Source organism: Pleuronectes platessa, chromosome 6, assembly GCF_947347685.1.
Source record: "Pleuronectes platessa chromosome 6, fPlePla1.1, whole genome shotgun sequence".
Taxonomy (NCBI): Eukaryota; Metazoa; Chordata; class Actinopteri; order Pleuronectiformes; family Pleuronectidae; genus Pleuronectes; species Pleuronectes platessa.
The window spans coordinates 7,072,595-7,090,614 of NC_070631.1; the positions used below are offsets into that span (position 1 = coordinate 7,072,595).

The following is an 18,020-nucleotide window of genomic DNA, read 5'->3' on the forward strand; positions in this document are numbered from 1 at the left end:
ATGGAAAGATAGATTCATATTTAGATGGATGGATATATATATATATATATAAACAGATAGATAGATAGGTAGATACTTTATTTATTGAAGGGGAGTGTAGGCATCCAGTATCACACAAAACAGTCAAACACAAGAGCTTAAGAATAATAAAAGGAAGTCAGGCCACCAGAACTACCACAAAGCTGTCACTGTAAAGAAGTATGTGCCAGTGGAGAGATATTGACAATGCAAATCTTTTAATAACAAGGTGACTGGAAGCGTGTTGCAGCCAAATAGACGTCTACCTGGTGTATTATTTCTGTTGCAGATTGGTTCACTGATAACAGTTGAGAGCTGTGTGTGTTTTTTCCTCTCTCCTCTGGAAACAGCCAGGAGGGAGGGAGGAGTTTAAACAAAGGCCTAGTCCACATGAGAGAAAAAACATGGAGGTTGGTGCAGAGCAGCCTTGGTGTCCTGCTCCTCTGCCTCCCCACGCTCACACCTCTGCCTACATGAGAACCACCACCGACTGACTCTTCGCTGGGAGGCTTTCGAGGCGATGCTGTGCAGACGGACTCGCGTGAACCACGTTGATTCTGCGGCTCATTTTTCGCTTCCCCTCTTGCCTGTCTGCCCCTGCCTGCACCGAACAAAGATAATCACTCAAGGAAACGCTTCGGCCAATCAGGCGCGGCCTTGCATCCCGCCCGCGAGGAGGCCGACCAGTCAGGGGGCGGCTTGCATCGCCGGGGCCTGGATCGCCTTCTGCCTGCAGAGCGGAGCCTTCCCCTCGGCTGAGAGGGCTGAGAGTGTCCTCCATGTTTTATAAGTGTTGACATAACAGTGTGTCAGGCAGCCATGCATCCACAGAGGTAAGCTCTGTCTCCTTTTTTCATAGATCTATATCTCTCTGAGCTCTGTGATAACCAACATGGCTTCCTTCCCTCGTTGTTGTGGTGACTGTTGGGGTTTCTCATGATGAGTGTTCACACCTTGAAATCAGTTTAGTGGAACAGGAGGAAGAGGAGGAAGAGGAGGAGGAGCTCGAGGCCTCACACCAGGCCTCTGTGCTCCACGGCTGCGGGAGAGGAGGACGAGGAGGAGGAGGGGAGGGGAGGGGGGGGGATTGGGTAACGACTCTCACCCTTGCTCTCTCTCTCTGTCTCAGGGTCACATGGGTGCCCCCCCCCCCCCTCTCAGACTGCCATGCTGCCACACAGGAGGCAGAGTGGACCATGGCAAATCCCTTTCACCCCAATTTTTATTTTATTTCTTAGAACCTAAAGAGAGTTCTATTAAAAAATGGCACCCACACCTCCTTTTAGGCTGCAGGAGCCTGGGAGAGAGAAAGAGAGACAGACAGAGAGAGAGATGGGGGATGGGCAGTGGAGGAAGAGAAGAGAGACAGAAGGGGGGGGGGGTGTATGTCCTTTGTACGTGCATTGGCTCTGTGCTGTTTTCTTCTGTCAGACCAGGAAATAGACGCAGAGGTCAACAACTTGTCAGAGGACGCATGACTGAAACCTGTACTCTGTCTGACGTTTGATTTCACATACATGTAACAGGAACAGCTTCTCCTGCAACTGAGGAGAACTCACTCTCTCACTCCCGTCTGGTCAGAGGGCGACCCACTCGAAAAACAAACCCTTTTGTCAGTAGGCCTCGGGCCCAGGGTTTTACAGCGCAGGGCTTCGTCAGCTCCACGGCGTGTTGTGAAACCGCTTCCTCCACTCCCTGATCCTCACACAGTGGCCATTTTGTGTCTAGAGAGGTCTTCTCGGGAGAGAGGCTTCTCGTACGGATCAGAGGCAGAGCTGAGCGACAACCTCTCACCTCGTTCTTCTAGGTTTTTACACTGCATTTCTCACGATTTAACCTTGAACAGAAATGTCCTATGCATGCGATAGATTATTTATAGCAAAAGACACACAAAATAAGGCACGTTTATTTATGGCACATTTCAAGGAGGCAGTTGGATCCTTGTTATATAAGAAAACATAAAAAGAAAACATTTAAAATGGTGGTTTAAAAAATCCCTGTGTGGAAAATATCGTTTTGTTTCTTTAAGAATGAACATGCTATATACAATTTCAGCACATGGAAGGACAGAACATTGTTTCAAGTCATTAGTCATCATTATAACAGTGTCGTCTGTGTACAGAAGACAAAGGTTTTCTTTCCTCCTTCCTGTAGCTCGCCTCACTTTATCTACATGACTGCCAGAAAATGGTCACGTTACAATCCGTGTCTCATCTCAGCCCAGCTCACTCCCTTTCGTAAAAACCAAAACCAAAAGTGATCTTCTACTAAAGAGGCATGACTCCACAGGGCCTACATGAGCGTGCTGTGTAAAATGTTGCATTGACAGTCACAGATGTCAGTGCGTAACGTTACGTAACGAGTACAAATCCACTGGGCCTCTCCCTGAGCCCGGCGTACGCAGCCTGTAAACAGGACGGCCAGTGAGTTATGCATCGCAACCACAAATATAATCATAACCATGAAGGCCGTTTTTCAAATCCCCTCCAGCTTTAACTGTCATAACCCAAGAAGGACCGGCTAAACCGGAGGAAAGTAAACCGTCTAATGCAGTCAGAAATGTCTGCATTGCAGCAAAAAAGAAAAAAAGCCAGCATTTTAGAAGGACGAGGGGAGCCTGCACACTGTGATCAGTGTGGCATAGCACAGCCGACCAATAATGTTCCACCCTGTTGGCCCTGCAGCCAATTGCAGCTGCAGTTGAGGTTGACAATCAGAGGGAGAGCAGCAGGGAGAGCAAGGGCCTTCTGGAAAATTCCACAGCCATCTTTGATTCACCCTTTTTCAGCCTTATATAAAATCCAGGTCAAATCTATCTTTCATACAGGATATGCAGTGTGTACTTTCTATGTACAGTTTCTGCTGATTTAACTGTTGGTGGCGGGGGGGGGGTAAAAGGATTATTTTGGTGTAGTTGATTCTTTTAAATGAAAATCATCTTCATTTTGATTATTTTGCACAAGCTAATAATTTGTATTTATTCGTCTGCTCTGCATGTAGTTTTTGGTGTTTGTGAATGTGTCTAACCTTTAACAGAAGCTAATACTCTTTCAGAGGTGTTTTTTAGTAGGAGCCCTATTGTTTTTTGGTCCATTGCATTAATCCTAAGGGTTGTCAATGCCGGTTCTAGTGTAAATGTTTATATCAAATGTTGCTCTTGTATATTTTCTCAGATATTTGTCTGGATGATGTGTAAAAAACCTGTTTGGCTCTTTTAGGCATGAGGGATTAGCTGCGCTGGGATCTGCGTGTGGCTCCACAATGTTGGTGTCTCTCGCCTCAGAATGAAATGTAATTATTCTATGACAGCTGTATTCACTGGGAAGGAGGGAAGCCAAGATTGAAGACAGTAGGAAAAAAAAGGAGAGGGAGTGAGAGATGAGTGCCTCTCTCTCGCGTTACTGGATTTTCTCATGTCCGTGTTTCCAGCATGAGGGTTTTTTGTTTTGAGATGATCTTGTACCTGCATTTATTTTTATTTCTATGTGGGACTGTAATCTCCACACATCTCTCCCTGGTCCTCCTGCACGGATGTGCCAGTGCCTGAGTGCGAGCCTTGGAGTGGGGGATGGGGGCGAGGGGGGAGGGGAGCAAGCCGTGGCCTCCATTTTCTGTGACGAGAGAACCCTGCTCGTCTCTCTCTCACAGGAGTGGGATCCAAAGGCACTGACTCAGTGTTGTTTCCTTCTTGTCCATCAGGTACCACTTGCAGCAGAGGGGGGAAATGGCTGTCATGTGTTTTCTTGAACCAGGGTCTCTCTGTGGAATATCCCAGAACCTGCTGAGGATTTATTTGCCTAAACTGTGATGGATCATAGCTCCTGATCTGAGAGTGCCCTTTGGATCAGCTTACTTCTTTGACTCCTGCTCATCCTGTCTTCCTGGTAGCTGCGGCTGCAGTGTCTTGTCATTGAGTGTGTGTAGAATATGAGCTGGTGCTGGTACGTCGCTCAGCAGCTCTGGTGCTGCCTGATGATGGCGAATCTTTTTTTCCCTCTCTCTCTCTCAGGGCTGTGGAACACGTAGCAGAACGACTTGGCTTAATGTTTTCTTATTTTCATGTGGGCCTGGTTTGTTCACTGAGTCCGGAACAGGAAGGCCCCGGAGGGGTAGTGTGTGTGTGTGTGTGTGTGAGACGGTTGGCAGGCTGAAACAAGATACCCATGTGCCATATTGTGAAAGAATCTCTGCTCAAGCCATGTCAGATCAAACAAGTTACAATGCACATTCCTCTTGAGTTCAGTTTGAGGCACTGTTTGTGGTTTCCAGTCTGAAAGAGCAGGGGATTTATATAGAAAAGCCTTGATGGTTGTGAGTTGCAGTGTTAGCTTGGTCCAGTATTGTTTTTGTTGGACAGCTATGAGATCTTTAACCACTGTTAAATACTTTAGTGTTTAAATGAGAGACGTCTGCTCTCATCTGTTAGCATTGGGTTTGCTGTATCTAATTCACTAAATCCTTTATGATATGTATGTTACCCATCGTGTCCCTGTCAGTGAACTGACATTTGATCAACTCTGTGTGGAACGCCTGTATAATGGTGGAGAGGGGACACGAAGAACATTCTTTTACTTTCAGAAGACGAGAGGAAAAGTAAAAAAAAAAAGGAAAAGCTTATCCCTTCAAATGTGGTTGACCTTTGTGTTGTAGCATGTAAACCCAACATCCTCACTGGAACCCAGAGCTGCAGCCAAAGCTATGAACTGGTCAAGTGTGTGACCTGTCAGGGGTCCTTGGGAGGGGTGTCTTCTGCTCGGGGCTCGTGAATAAAAGCTACAATCTGTGGAACAAGGCCTTCTGTTGCTCGAACAAAGGAGGAGCCAAACACTCAAAGCCCTTCATTTATGGCTGGACCCTTCTTTATTCTCTCTCTCTCTCCCCCCACAGAGGAAATGAGACGAGAGCTGGACCTGGGAAATCTGTTTTTTTTTTTTATGCCTGGTGTGTGTCTGTGTTTGTGTGTGTGTGTGTGTAATGGACAGAGCTTAATTATTAGCATTTGGAATATTTTACAATCAGTGGATTTATTAACATATGATGTCAATGTCAGGTTGTAAACACGTCGGTAAACGAGGCCCGTATGTGAGCTATAATTTGAGGAACGCCAAAGTCTATTACTGTTCTATTTTGATATTTTCTAAATATACAATGTGGCTCATGTGTTTATAGATTGTCTACAGATGGATGATAGTGATAATAAACATGACTTTAATCAGCGGCGCTTGTGATGACCATTCAGGCTCAACAACAGGAGACATTAGTTTGGAAGCCTATTAGATGGATCTGTTGTTATTTGTCTCCCAAGAATGGGCCCAAATCCTCCAGGGGTGTGCAGCCTTGTAGCTACTGAAGGGACCTGAGAGGTGGCAGAGACGTATGCTGTTATTCACCACGAGACGCTGCTCCCACCGTCGTATGGCCCAATTCCCTCCGGCTTTCTCGTTAGCACAGATCACGTATCGGGGAACTAGTCGGGACTGAAACTCGTACAGCTGCGATGCCTCCACACGCAGCGAGATGCAGGGCAATGTCCGCTCACTGGCCTCGTGTGTTGTTGTGAATATCAACTCGTGCTTAGCGGAGAGGAGTGTTGCCATGGCGATTGTTACCATCCTCTCACTTGCAACATAATGAGCATATTCACACTCGCTTGTTATTGATAGTATAGAGGGGATGTGAACTTGGTGTCAGAGATGTGCTGAAATCCAGTGGAAAAAAAACGGTAACAATGGAAACCTGCAGGGTCCCTGTTGACAGCCCCACTGGGACCCTGGTGCACGAGGTGGCGCTCCACTTGTTTGCTCTTGTGCTGTTGTTGTGGTTTCTGGTTTCTGAACAGCGTTTCTGAATTGTGTTTTTTTTCCTGTGCGGCGCTCTGCAGTCTGGCTGAGGAGGAGATAAAGACGGAGTCGGATGTGGTAGAGGGGATGGATGCGTCTCTGCGACCCAAAGGTAAGACTCCGAGGCCGAGCGGCTCGCGTTAAGGGCCCAGACGTCTGAGGTGACTTGGTTCATGTTGAGGTTATTCAGGACAGTGTGATGCATTTTGTTGCTCTCTCAGGAATTCAAAGATAATTCATTATACCTTGCTGCCTGTTTGTGTCAAAAGTATCCACACAGGGTCGAGTTAGTTAAGAGGAAGCCCTCAGGCCATTCGTTTTTAATCAAGTGTTGCTGTAGTTGTGTAATTTTATTGTATCATCTCTAATAATTACACTGTAATTGCTGGTTAGATCAGCGTGGTTGCTTTCAAAATAAAATAGTCGTAGCTCAACACATTATTATTATTATTGTTTGTTATTTAACTGATCAGCTGAAAACTAAATTGCCTCAAATTGCAATTCCTCCCTTGATTTTTCATCAAGCTCTATTTACATTGAATGATAATATTATGGTTTCAGTTTCCTTGATGTATTTTAGGAATAGCTAAAATAGCGTCCTAGTGCTCAAGACTTGTATTCACCTTAAATATGTGTAACTTGTCGGACAGGACTCTGCTTGAGGCCTGTCTGTCTATTCTAATGTCATGTCATGACCCGATTGTGTCTCTGCTTCCAGTCCCTGATCCACCGGGGTTAGCAGAACGACCGGTGGTACCACAGAAGAGGAAGGTGTCGAGTCCCACTCACTCCTCCAATGGACACTCTCCCTCAGACACCTCCCCTAGCCCTGTCAAGAAGAAGAAGAAGCCTGGGGCCATCAGCGGTCACAAAGACCAGGTAAGTGTCTAAAGTTTAGTCATTTTCGAAATCTGGTGTGTTCTCATAGGCAGAGTCGAAACCCTAAGATAGAAGCCAAAACAAAAACTAGAATGGCACTTTGTAAAAAGCAACGCCCAACGGTCTGTTGACTCAATACGTTAAAAATTCTGCTGAAACTCCAACAGAGCCAACGTTAGAACACAGCAGGGGATCCATTGCCTGATTCACCACAAGCTACAGGATGTGCTGATGACGCGTCCAACACGCGACAGTCACATAAATGTAAAAACAAAACAAATGGATGGTAAACTAGAGGTAGAGGACACAGAGGAACGTTTCAAACTTTGTGCTGATGGAGTCGGCGCTAGTGTCGATTTGCTGTAAACAAAAACAAGAGATTCCCTCAGCAGAATCAATGATACCTCCGGCCTTTGCCTGTGGCGCCACCCCTTGCCTGATTCCTCTGGAGGAGTTGCTGCTGTTGTGAACACGTTTTGCCTGTGTGAAAGACAAACTGCAGAGAAAGTCCAGACCCTAAATTGTTCCTTCCTCCGGAGGACATGTCTGAAGACGGCTGTAGATATCAGATCCCTAAATATGCCTTTTTTTTTAACCAAGATCCATTAACTATTTCCTGAGAAATCGCCTTGTTTCACAATGTTTTAATAAGGGGCTTAAAAGTTCCTGGATCTTCCCCCTGAAGATTCATTGTTATTTGTCCAGTAGCTTTTAGGTAATCCTGAGCAGTGAAAAAGCAGATTGCCAATTACCTGTGAGAACATGTCAGTTTTGATTATGACTATAGATTACAGCTGATAATGTCTATGACAGTGGATTTTTCTCGTACAAGTTGTTTTGTTTGTAGCTGCGTCATGAGCCTGGTCAACTCAAATATACTTTTAATACATTTTAGATTCTTATGTGCTTGGTGACATTGATAACACACAGTCACGTATTTTCAGTTATTGTTCTGTGGAATTTGATGCAGATGAATTTATTACATGTTTGCCAGATTAATGTGGTGCTGAGTGATTCCCTTGTGTCCTTAAGCCCCATGTTGACCTTGCATGATATTAGAAGCAAATTCTACGAGTGACAGCTAAATTCTACCAACACTACTACAGATAGATTAACAGTTAACCAGAGTGGGTTTATCCAATAATATGCATGAATAACTAGTTAACAAAATAACCTGTTGTTTTATCACCTCATGCAAAGTGTTTGCGCTCAGCTAAAAGATGAGCGACATTTACATAGTGGAACCTGTTGTGTCGGTTTTGATTGACTCACGGTTGAAAATGTCACATGACCAGATTGTTTACAACAAAGCTGACACACCCCTGTGAAGTATCACTACAATGTCAAGTCATTCTAAACGTTAGAACTCTAAACTCTAAGCTGTATTAACATTTAACTTTGTGTATAATTTAGAATTAATAGAAAATATACTGTCAACAAGCATTAATCAGTGAGAAATGGCAGAACATCACTGAACTCATTGCATCCTTCCAATAGAATGTGTCGTCAGAAATAAAGGTGGACATACAAGATACTTGCAGTGTCACTCAGGACTTCCAAATTTCGTTATTGTTAAAATAGTCAGACATTTAACACTGTATTGAATGTACAGTTTTGTGCTATAATTATCATTACAGTGATATTGATGAGGGGTGTCACAGCTTTGTGTACTGTATTGGATAAAAAAAAGTAGTCCTGTGTTGGGTTAATTACCGATATTGTCCTCTATGCTGCTTACCCTGCTTATCCCAACCTACTGCTGCCTTGTGTGTGTTGCACTGCACCTTTTTGTGTTCCTGCGTGTTTTTTTGAAACCTTCCCCCCTGTCTCTCTTACCTGCATTTCAGTCAGAGCTAAGACATGGTCCGTTTTACTATATGAAGCAGCCAGCACTCACCACAGACCCTGTTGATGTTGTACCGCAGGACGGCAGGAATGACTTCTACTGCTGGCTGTGCCACCGCGAGGGCCAGGTGCTCTGCTGTGAGCTCTGCCCCAGGGTGTACCACGCCAAGTGCCTCAAACTACCAGCCGAGCCCGAGGGCGACTGGTTCTGTCCAGAGTGTGAGGTATCTTGCAGAAGACACGTGTATGTGTGCGGTTGTACGCAAGTGATTGTCGCACAATCTCGCCTGCTCGGTTGAAGAAAGGGATGTCGGGTCGTGTGTCGTGAGCGGCTTCAGCCAGGGACTATCTGAGGTTTAGCAAAAAAAGAACTCAGTTTCCTCTGAGACGCACGCTCTGACACCCTGGAAGTTTAACCGAGAGCTCACACTGCGACATGTCAGAAGATTAAAGTTTTATCCGCTTCTTAACTTTTTTAAATTGGCACAATTTTGATCATCTAACATCTGTGAACGCTAAATCAAAAGACATGCAGATGATGTAAACGTTACAAAAACCAAGCTGTAAAGTTGTTTGGATTTCTGTGTTCAGTCTGTTTGCTTGATGTTTCATTACCTTCTGTATATTTTCATCAATGTAATTCACAATTTTTTGTTGCAGAAAATAACAGTTGCCGAATGCATTGAAACCCAGAGCAAGGCAATGACGATGCTGACATTAGACCAACTGTCCTACTTGCTCAAATTTGCACTCCAAAAGATTAAACAGCCAGGGGTAAGAATGCTACATTCACTGTGAGGAAATGACAAATCCAAATCATTGTTTAAGCCTGTTTCATTAATTCTGTTTTTAAATATTTGTGTGGGCAGACTGAGCCTTTTCAAAAGCCTGTGGCTCTGGAACAACACCCAGATTACGCTGAGTATATCTTCCATGCCATGGACCTGTGTACTTTAGAGAAGGTACTATTGTTTGTTTCATTTGCTTGTCACAAAAATTTCATGTGATTTATTTTCATTTAAGTTTCTTGTGTGTAATTGAATTTCCTTTATTTGTCCATAGAATGTAAAAAAGAAAATGTTTGGCTGCACTGAAGCCTTTCTTGCTGATATGAAATGGATCTTGCACAACTGCATCATCTATAATGGAGGTAGGCAACTTCGAGACTTATCAACATGTCAACGTCTTAAAAAGGAAAACATCTAATCTGCTTGTGACTTTATTCCAGGTAATCATAAACTCACAGCAACTGCGAAAGTCATCGTCAAGATTTGTGAACATGAGGTAAAGAAGCATTTCTGACTCACTGATGGCAAAGCTTCCCACGTTTCTTCTCATTTAGAAATCAAACATCTTTGTCTTTCCATCTCAGATGAACGAGATCGAGGTGTGTCCAGAGTGTTACCTGTCTTCATGCCAAAAAAGGGAGAACTGGTTTTGTGAGCCATGTGTAGGTTTTTGCACGATCTTAAATACTATATTTAAACAGTGTTTGTACACGTTGGGATTGTAAATGTGTGAAATGCTGATTTATTCATTTGTCCCCAACAGAGTCAACCCCACCCCCTGGTCTGGGCCAAGCTAAAGGGGTTTCCTTTCTGGCCAGCAAAAGCACTTCGAGATAAGGACGGACAGGTAGACGCGCGGTTCTTTGGTCAACATGACAGGTGAGATTTCCTTTTGAGCACCGCAGAAGAAATTGCCTTGTCGTCGTAACAAAATGGAGACAAGATTTCTCTCCAGGTGATCTAATGTGGTCAATGTTTCATGCAGGGCATGGGTCCCCATCAACAACTGCTACCTCATGTCCAAAGAGATCCCCTTCTCTGTGAAAAAGACGAAAAGCATTTTCAACAGTGCCATGCAGGAGATGGAGGTCTATGTGGAGAACATTCGCAAGAAATTCGGGGTCTTCAACTACGCCCCCTTTCGCACTCCCTTCACACCCAACAACCAGCTGCAGATGCTGTTGGACCCCTCCAACCCGAGTGCTGGGACAGTGAAGACGGAGAAAAATGAGAAACTTCGCTTAAACTTTGATACGACCGCATCTCCCAAGATGGTCCTCAGCAAAGGTTCCACACACAGTGGGATGAGCCGCAGGGTCTCCATGACGGACATGCCTCGGTCCCCCATGAGCACCGGCTCGTCTGTCCACACAGGGTCTGATGGGGAGCAGGACATGGAGAAGGCCAGCAGGAATCCTGGTTTCCACTACAGCACTGGAGAGGAATCAATGGACTGTTCAGGTAACTAAAGTGTAGATACATGGAATAATAGCAATACATTGTTTTGCTGCCTATTCTATAGACTAATTCCCTTTCATCGCTCTGATAACATCGTCAGCTACAGCAGAACATTCACTTCTCTCTGTCTGGTCAACAGTATATAGATAAAATTTGAGATGAGCTTTTAGAGGCCAAAAAGGCATATTTCTCTCTGGAAATGGTTGAAATCAAAACAGTGCTTAAAGAGAGTGAAAATTTGATTTATATTTGAAAAATGTCCACAATCAAGACTCCACATGAATAATAGTGTTGTTCAGCAACATCTGGATGTGTAAATAGTAACTGTTTACAAGTTTATCATATCCCCAAGTGACGATAGGTCCAGCTTGTGTTCTGCTCTGCCATCCTCCAGAATCAGTCATTGCAGGAGTAAATTCTACATCACCTTAACTGGTTAGCCTTTAGTAGAAGGATGCATCACCTAAATCAAAAGTAACCAAGTTTTTTGTGGGTGTGTGTGATCACAGGGTCTCCGGTCTCAGGCAGGATGGGTCCTACAGGCAGTGTGACAGGCAGCCCCAAACCCTTTAACCCTGGACTAGTGCCCAAACAGGAAAGGACCTCGGGCACAGGCGGCATCCTAAATCTCAACCTGGGTCAGTACCACAATTGAAGGTGTCATTATGAGGCTGAGAGAACTTGCTCTGAAACTAAACGTTGACCTTTTCAGATCGAGTAAAGGCTGAAATGGATCTGAAGGAGTTAAGTGAAACTGTGCAGCAGCAGCAACAAAATCAGCAACAAGGATCGTCTGCCGCCTTCCCGACCCCAAAGAAACACATCAGGAGCCTGGACAAGACAATTGAAAGCTGCAAGGCTCAGCTCGGTAACTAACCAATCCACCTGTGCTGATTGTTGCACTTTTCAGCGTCCTGCAAAGACCTGCACCCACAAAGCTCCGCAAAGGACCTGACCCACTATTATCTCCGAGTCAAATCTGGATTTACCCAGACCTGTTAACATATGACGCGTGACCCGATCCATCATCTGTGATTTTGTCTTTGCCACTCAGATCAAATGAGTTATGGCCTCCTCTTGTCTTGGACGTGGAGTTGTGTTCTTGGAGAAGTAAACTCTCAGCGACAACGTGCCGAGCTTGTGGCCATCAAAAGCTAAAATGTTGTGATAACTTTACAGGCAGCAAAGCCACTGAGAACAATCTCTGCTGGTAACAATGGGTCCTGTATTGGGTTGTACCTGGTGCTGGGTACCACATCCAGTGTAGAAATACTAATAAGGAATTTACCCGAATCATGGTGCAGCTGAAACTTGTGATATCTGACACTCTATGACTTCTGGTGATAGTTTTGAAACCGTATGTTTGGCTGTCACCGAAGATATTGAAGTCTTTATTCTACTATATCTGTCAAGTGTTTTTTCTCTGACATAATAAAGAATGTATGTTTCTCATCCATCCAGGGATCGATGAGATTTCTGAAGATGTGTATAAAGGTGTGGATCACAGTGACTCTGAAGACTCTGAGAAGTCAGACTCAAGTGACAGCGAGTATCTCAGCGACGAGGAACATAAGCCAAAGAGCTCGACCCAGGACGACAAGGACAAAGCAGAGAGAAAGAGGCCCAAGGCGAGCACGGACAGGGAGAATAAGGAGGGAGGATCAGGGCCAGGGGATAAAGCCACCCTTGAACCCCTGCTCAAAGAGAAACTGGGGACCAATGGCCCAGATAGGGACCTACAGGACAAGCCCAGAACGCCCCAGTCTCAGCCCCTCGCTGACAAGCCCAAAGCCCCAGAGGAGGGAAAGGGAGATGGTGCTACATCAGTAATGGAGCAAGACTCTGATTCTGAAAGAGAGCTGGTGATTGACCTGGGTGATGAACACGGAGGTCGGGACTCAAAGAGGGCGAGAAGAGAGCCAGGAGCTTCAACTGACAAGACTCCCAAAGAGTCTAATGCTGTCAAGTTAGAAGGTGAGGACTTGGAAATATTTTCTGCAGTGATCATCCATAATATCCTTATGTTTTAAATGTACGTAACCAATATAGAGACCATACAAGTCCATCAGCAGTTCACAGAAATCCTCTCCTTTATCTACCATAAAACTTTCTTCTAGCTTGCCTTTGTCTGGGTGGCCACTTTTTGTGTTGTGACTGATTAAGCCCCATAGATTCAAAGTTTCCCAAACATGTTTTTGGTCACAGGCTAAAGCTAATCCCACCATCATTAGGCGTGAGGCTGGGTACACCCTGGATAGGTTGTACCCGGTTTATTATAAAGATCTGACGTTTAAAGCCATTCATGCTCACGTTCACACAAACAGGGTTTTCAGAGCTAAAGTGCAAAATATACAATTAAATAATCTGCTATCAGACATGCACTGAACACTGAATATACCCAAAGGGGCTAAATGTTAGGAAAACAAACGTCCGAGTCAGTTGCTCCGGACATTCACTGTGAGCAAGTGGGCGCATCGATGGTGGTTCTAACATTCAACCGAGTTAAAACTTAAAAAAACGAAATATTCCAATACGTACACATAGATCAGAATCAGAAAGGATTTATTGAAAGTAGGTTTACACCCACCTGGAATTTTCTTTGGTAAAAAAGGTGCATACATTGAACATAAAACATAAAAACACAATAAGTACTTCACATAAGAAAGAAATAACTATATATAAAACAAAACAAAAATATATACAAGATATAAAAAGTTAAATGCAAAACAGGAGAGAAATTTGGATGTGCAATATGCAATATATTATGTGTGTTAATGTAACACACATAACTCTGCAAATTTAATGACCCAGAGCAAGACTTGAGCTTGGAATGACAACGAGATCAAAGAGCTTTTTGTGATATGGGTCAAGGTTAATGTGCTGTAAACAAAAACATGTGATTTCCGCTGTGGAATTTAATCTCCTGCCTCCTGCATGCTCTCTTCAGACGTCACCTGACCCCCCCCCCCCCTTGATCACTCCAGAGATTTTCTTGTTGTTGTGAACGTGTATGACCTGGAAAACCTCCTACTGTGTTAACAACAGACAAAGTAGCATTTTCCAAAACACAATACACTCAATTTACTTCCTTCAATTTGGTTTTGGTAATCCTAAATAATATTAAATAGAATAATCCTGTTCTTTGAGAAAGATGTTTATCGAGTAGACTTATTAAATGGCTTCAAGTTTGTAATAACTTAACTCTCTTGTGCTGAAAGTGCTTTAATTAAAAATCCAGAGTGGTTTCCTCTTTAAAGAACAATATATGTATATTTTTTCTTTGCAGGTAAACTTCCCTCATCTGCTACAGCAGCAGCACCATCACGGGACGCTGCCTCCTCCCTGAAAGATGCCTTGCAACCTTCCATCACCGCTGCCCTCAACCTCGTCGCCACTGCAGCATCTGGACAGTCCACTTCCACCACAGCTACCAGCGGATCAACCAGTGCTGCCTCTCCTGCCTCCACCTCGGCCTCCGCAGCATCCCCAGTACCTGCAGCGTTGAAGAAACAGCGCCCCCTACTGCCCAAAGAGACGGCTCAGGCCGTGCAGCGGGCAGTGGTCTGGAATCCCACCAAGTTTCCAGCGTCCTCTCAGAAGTTGCAAATGGAGAAGGTGCAGAAGCAGCAGCTGCAGGGAGAGCAGCCAGCAGTGCAAACACAGGCCCAGACGCCGGGTCAGACACGAAGCCCACAGCAGCTGCCGTCTCAACCACAGAACTCCTCTTCCAGCACCCGCTATCAGACCAGACAGTCAGCCAAAGGTACAAACGTCACTATAATCAATCCTCTGAGTAATCATCTTAATATAATGGGATAAATTGTGTATTAAAAGATGCATAATTTAACCCCCCTTTTCCATTTTTATCTCCTCAAGTGCTACCAAAGGACCCGCCTCAGAATACGTCCTCATCCACAGCTGCACAGGTCACATCTTCTAGCTCCTCTTCCTTCATGTCAGGAGACGTACAGATCCCCACAGTCTCTGCTGATGTGGCTGCAGATATAACCAAGTACACAAATAAGGTAAGCTAAGCGTTCTCACACCAGTGATTAAAAGGACTCACCATTTTTTTTATCTTACAGGCTGTTGTAGGCATTATAATCTCTTTAACTCTTGATATCTTGCATCAGTTGCAACTAGTACAAAGAAATAAATCTCCGAAAAACGTGCCATGACTCTAAACTTTGACTAATATCAGTTTTTTTGGCAAATCTCTGCAGATTATGGACACAATAAAAGGGACCATGACTGAAATCTACAGCGACCTTTCCAAAAACACGTCAGGAAACACAATTGCAGAGGTAAATACTGCCACACTCTGGGATTAATGTGCTATAATACTAATATTTAAAGGATTCTAATCTCTGTGTATTTTTGTCTCAGATACGACGGTTAAGAATAGAGATTGAAAAACTCCAGTGGTTGCATCAACAAGAGTTGTCAGAGATGAAGCACAATCTGGGTAAGTTCCCGGCGTCACTACATCTTTGAGCGTCAACATTCCACTAAACCAGTCTACCTGAATTAAAGTATTTACATTTGTGTTTTATTTAAATTTTTCTTAAATGTTATGAACGTAGAACTGACGATGGCGGAGATGAGGCAGAGTCTGGAGCAGGAAAGAGAACGGTTGGTGGCTGAGGTGAAGAAGCAGACAGAGGTGGAAAAGCAGCAGGCGGTGGATGAGACCAAAAAGAAACAGTGGTGCGCCAACTGCAGGAAGGAGGCCATCTTCTACTGCTGCTGGAACACCAGCTATTGCGACTACCCCTGTCAGCAAGCCCACTGGCCTGAGCACATGAAATCCTGCACGCAGTCAGGTAATATAGACACGCTCATTATGCACCAGTACTGCATATATGAAGTACACTGACACAAACCTGTTATTGGCTGTAGGACATGTGGCAGTGAGAGTCAATAAGAACTATCGTGTTAAGCTGGTTTCAGACGAGCACTGAACTGCAGTTTTTCCTGCCAGCTCCCTCGTAAAACCTCTGGGGAAGTGAGCCCAGGTTGAGGACGTTTCTAACACATGCCAGATGAACAAATTGAAAGAGAAGAACACAAAGAGGGTTACAGATGAAAAGGAGGTGTTCATACATGTAGAAAATGTCAGATTGATGATGAGAGTCCAGAGCTTTTTAGTGAAAAGTTTAATGGATGTTTCCTGGAAGCTGGTGAAAGGAGAACTCAGGCAGCAGCTGATGTTGTATGCAGAAGATTTTATTGTAGACTTGATGCATCAAGGAAACCAGAAAGTGGAACAATATACAAACGCTAACAGAGTAACATGAGCAATTGTCCCCCCCCCCCCCTCAAGTATCAAGAAGTCTTCCACAGCATCCCGGTATATCTCTCTCTACCTGCGTCACCCATTCCAACAGCACATCCATGAAATGCTAGAATTGATGTCACTCTATGATTCATGTTGACTTTCGCAACCTATTGGATAGTTTAGTCTTAATATGCTTTCCTAAATCACATTGTGTCCTTTCGTCCCCACTCTCCCAATGGTTTAAAGAAGTTATACACACCATAAACATAATATATAGTGGCATATACAGTAATGCGTGAGGATGGTCAACAAATCCTCAACATTAAGGGCCAACACTGGTGTTAATGTGCTAGTAACAAAAATACGCGATTTCCACAGCAAATTGTATACGTCTGTGACACAAGCGCCTGTGTGTGATCCCTGTTCTCATTTTCCGTTTTGCTTTCCCTTCCAGCCTCAGCTTCGCAACAGGATCCGGAGGCAGAGCCCAACTCGGAACCTCCCATCAAACCATCAGGTCACTCTCCCGCCACACAGACCCTGCCCTCAGGAGCAGGATCCATATCAGACAAAAACAACTCTCCCTCACTCGTGGACAAGAGTAAGGACAGTGCTGCCGTTACTGTGACCTAACTGCGATGCTACAGAGACTCTGGAAGATCTTTCCAAGGCCACTGAAGGGCTCGTGGCATCAAAAACATTTGCCGTAAAAAAAAATTGGTGCTTGAAGGCCTCTGTCTGTCTGACAAAAAGAAACTCTTAATTTTTTCATTCCCACACGTACACCTGCTTGGCCGATATTTTTCGTTTGTCAATCAATCGCAGTTCCCACAAATCTGTGTTCAGGTGGATTCACCATGTGAAAGTAGAATGAGGAGAAATAAAATGTGAGTCTGTCTGTTTTCATACTGTCGTCTGTGTTACAACTCTGTTACCACTCTGTTCCCAGTCTGATTGTATCTCCACACAGATTATTTACCACACTATCACATTCAATGCTGCTTTTAAGTACTTCCTGGCGGTTTCACAGAGATGATTTACTCTCCATATTCTAAGATACAAACGATTCAAAATAGCCAATCAACACTTGATGCTCATTTATAACGGTGCCATCTGAGGTATTTTGAGTAGTTTCATCTTGACTGTTTTTAACCATGTCCTCTTCATGACATTTTTTGGCTCATACCAGTTTTGTATTGTTGCTCCACATTGTAAAGGCCTCCATCAAAAAATATGTGATTTATTAAAAGAAAAAATAACTAAAAAATGTAAACTGTACAAAGTTTTGTAAGAAGATAACTGAACAATATTTATAGTGTTATATGTTTTTATAGTATGTTAAATGAAATCACATTTCTATGTGTCTAAAAAAAGATGTTATTTGAAAAATAAATTACTTCATATGAATGTCAGCACTGAGCAAAGTCTCTGTTTAACCAGTTATCCAAAGCTGATGTAAATCCTGGTCAGACTGTGTCTAAGAACTGGGAAGGTATGAATAGAAAATTGCATTTTTGGCTGGTTATTATTTCCTGTGAGCATGTATGTTTTGAGCTTGTGTCTCGTTCTTGTTTACATATTGTAAATACAATATATGGACTTGTGAAGCAAAAATAAAAATGCTCTGATCAGTGAGGGGCTTATCGATTATTGATTCGTCCTCAGTGCGGTGAGAAGTCAAAAGTCCATCAAGGGTATAGAAAAGGATTCAGATTAAAATAATAGGATAATAAAACAATCAATTTAGGATGTGGATCAATAAACAGAAAATGTATTAATCATTATTACAATGACATTTGATATTATGATCCAATTATACTTTATTAATCATTTATATATCATTTGATTTATAGTTACTTTTACCATTTACTACTTTTAAGTCCCTGAAAAACATTGTAAAAGCCAAGACGTCCA

General features: G+C 43.7%; 1 protein-coding gene across 5 annotated transcripts; it reads left to right on the forward strand.

Moving 5' to 3' along the window:
* Positions 1-391: 391 nt before the first annotated feature.
* LOC128442176 (protein kinase C-binding protein 1) lies at positions 392-17,741 on the forward strand. 5 transcript variants are annotated; one of them, XM_053424480.1, is made up of 20 exons: positions 392-851; positions 5,900-5,970; positions 6,577-6,737; positions 8,585-8,806; positions 9,243-9,356; positions 9,452-9,544; positions 9,645-9,732; positions 9,811-9,866; positions 9,955-10,032; positions 10,134-10,249; positions 10,356-10,831; positions 11,338-11,466; positions 11,541-11,696; positions 12,290-12,802; positions 14,115-14,591; positions 14,705-14,853; positions 15,052-15,132; positions 15,215-15,293; positions 15,412-15,651; positions 16,561-17,741. In XM_053424480.1, the coding sequence occupies exons 1-20, from the start codon at positions 838-840 to the stop codon at positions 16,737-16,739; spliced, it is 3,492 nt and encodes a 1,163-aa protein (XP_053280455.1). In that variant the 5' UTR covers positions 392-837; the 3' UTR covers positions 16,740-17,741. The 5 variants fall into 5 exon arrangements, with proteins under 5 accessions (XP_053280455.1, XP_053280458.1, XP_053280459.1 ...); XM_053424483.1 differs by having other exon boundaries at positions 8,663-8,806; XM_053424482.1 differs by lacking the exon at positions 392-851 and adding an exon at positions 1,968-2,823.
* Positions 17,742-18,020: the final 279 nt, after the last annotated feature.

Excerpts from the sequence above, each read along its gene's own strand:
- LOC128442176 (XM_053424480.1), top strand. Across the intron at positions 11,467-11,540 it reads CATCCTAAATCTCAACCTGG|ATCGAGTAAAGGCTGAAATG; the intron begins GTCAGTACCACA and ends TGACCTTTTCAG. Across the intron at positions 11,697-12,289 it reads AAGCTGCAAGGCTCAGCTCG|GGATCGATGAGATTTCTGAA; the intron begins GTAACTAACCAA and ends TCATCCATCCAG.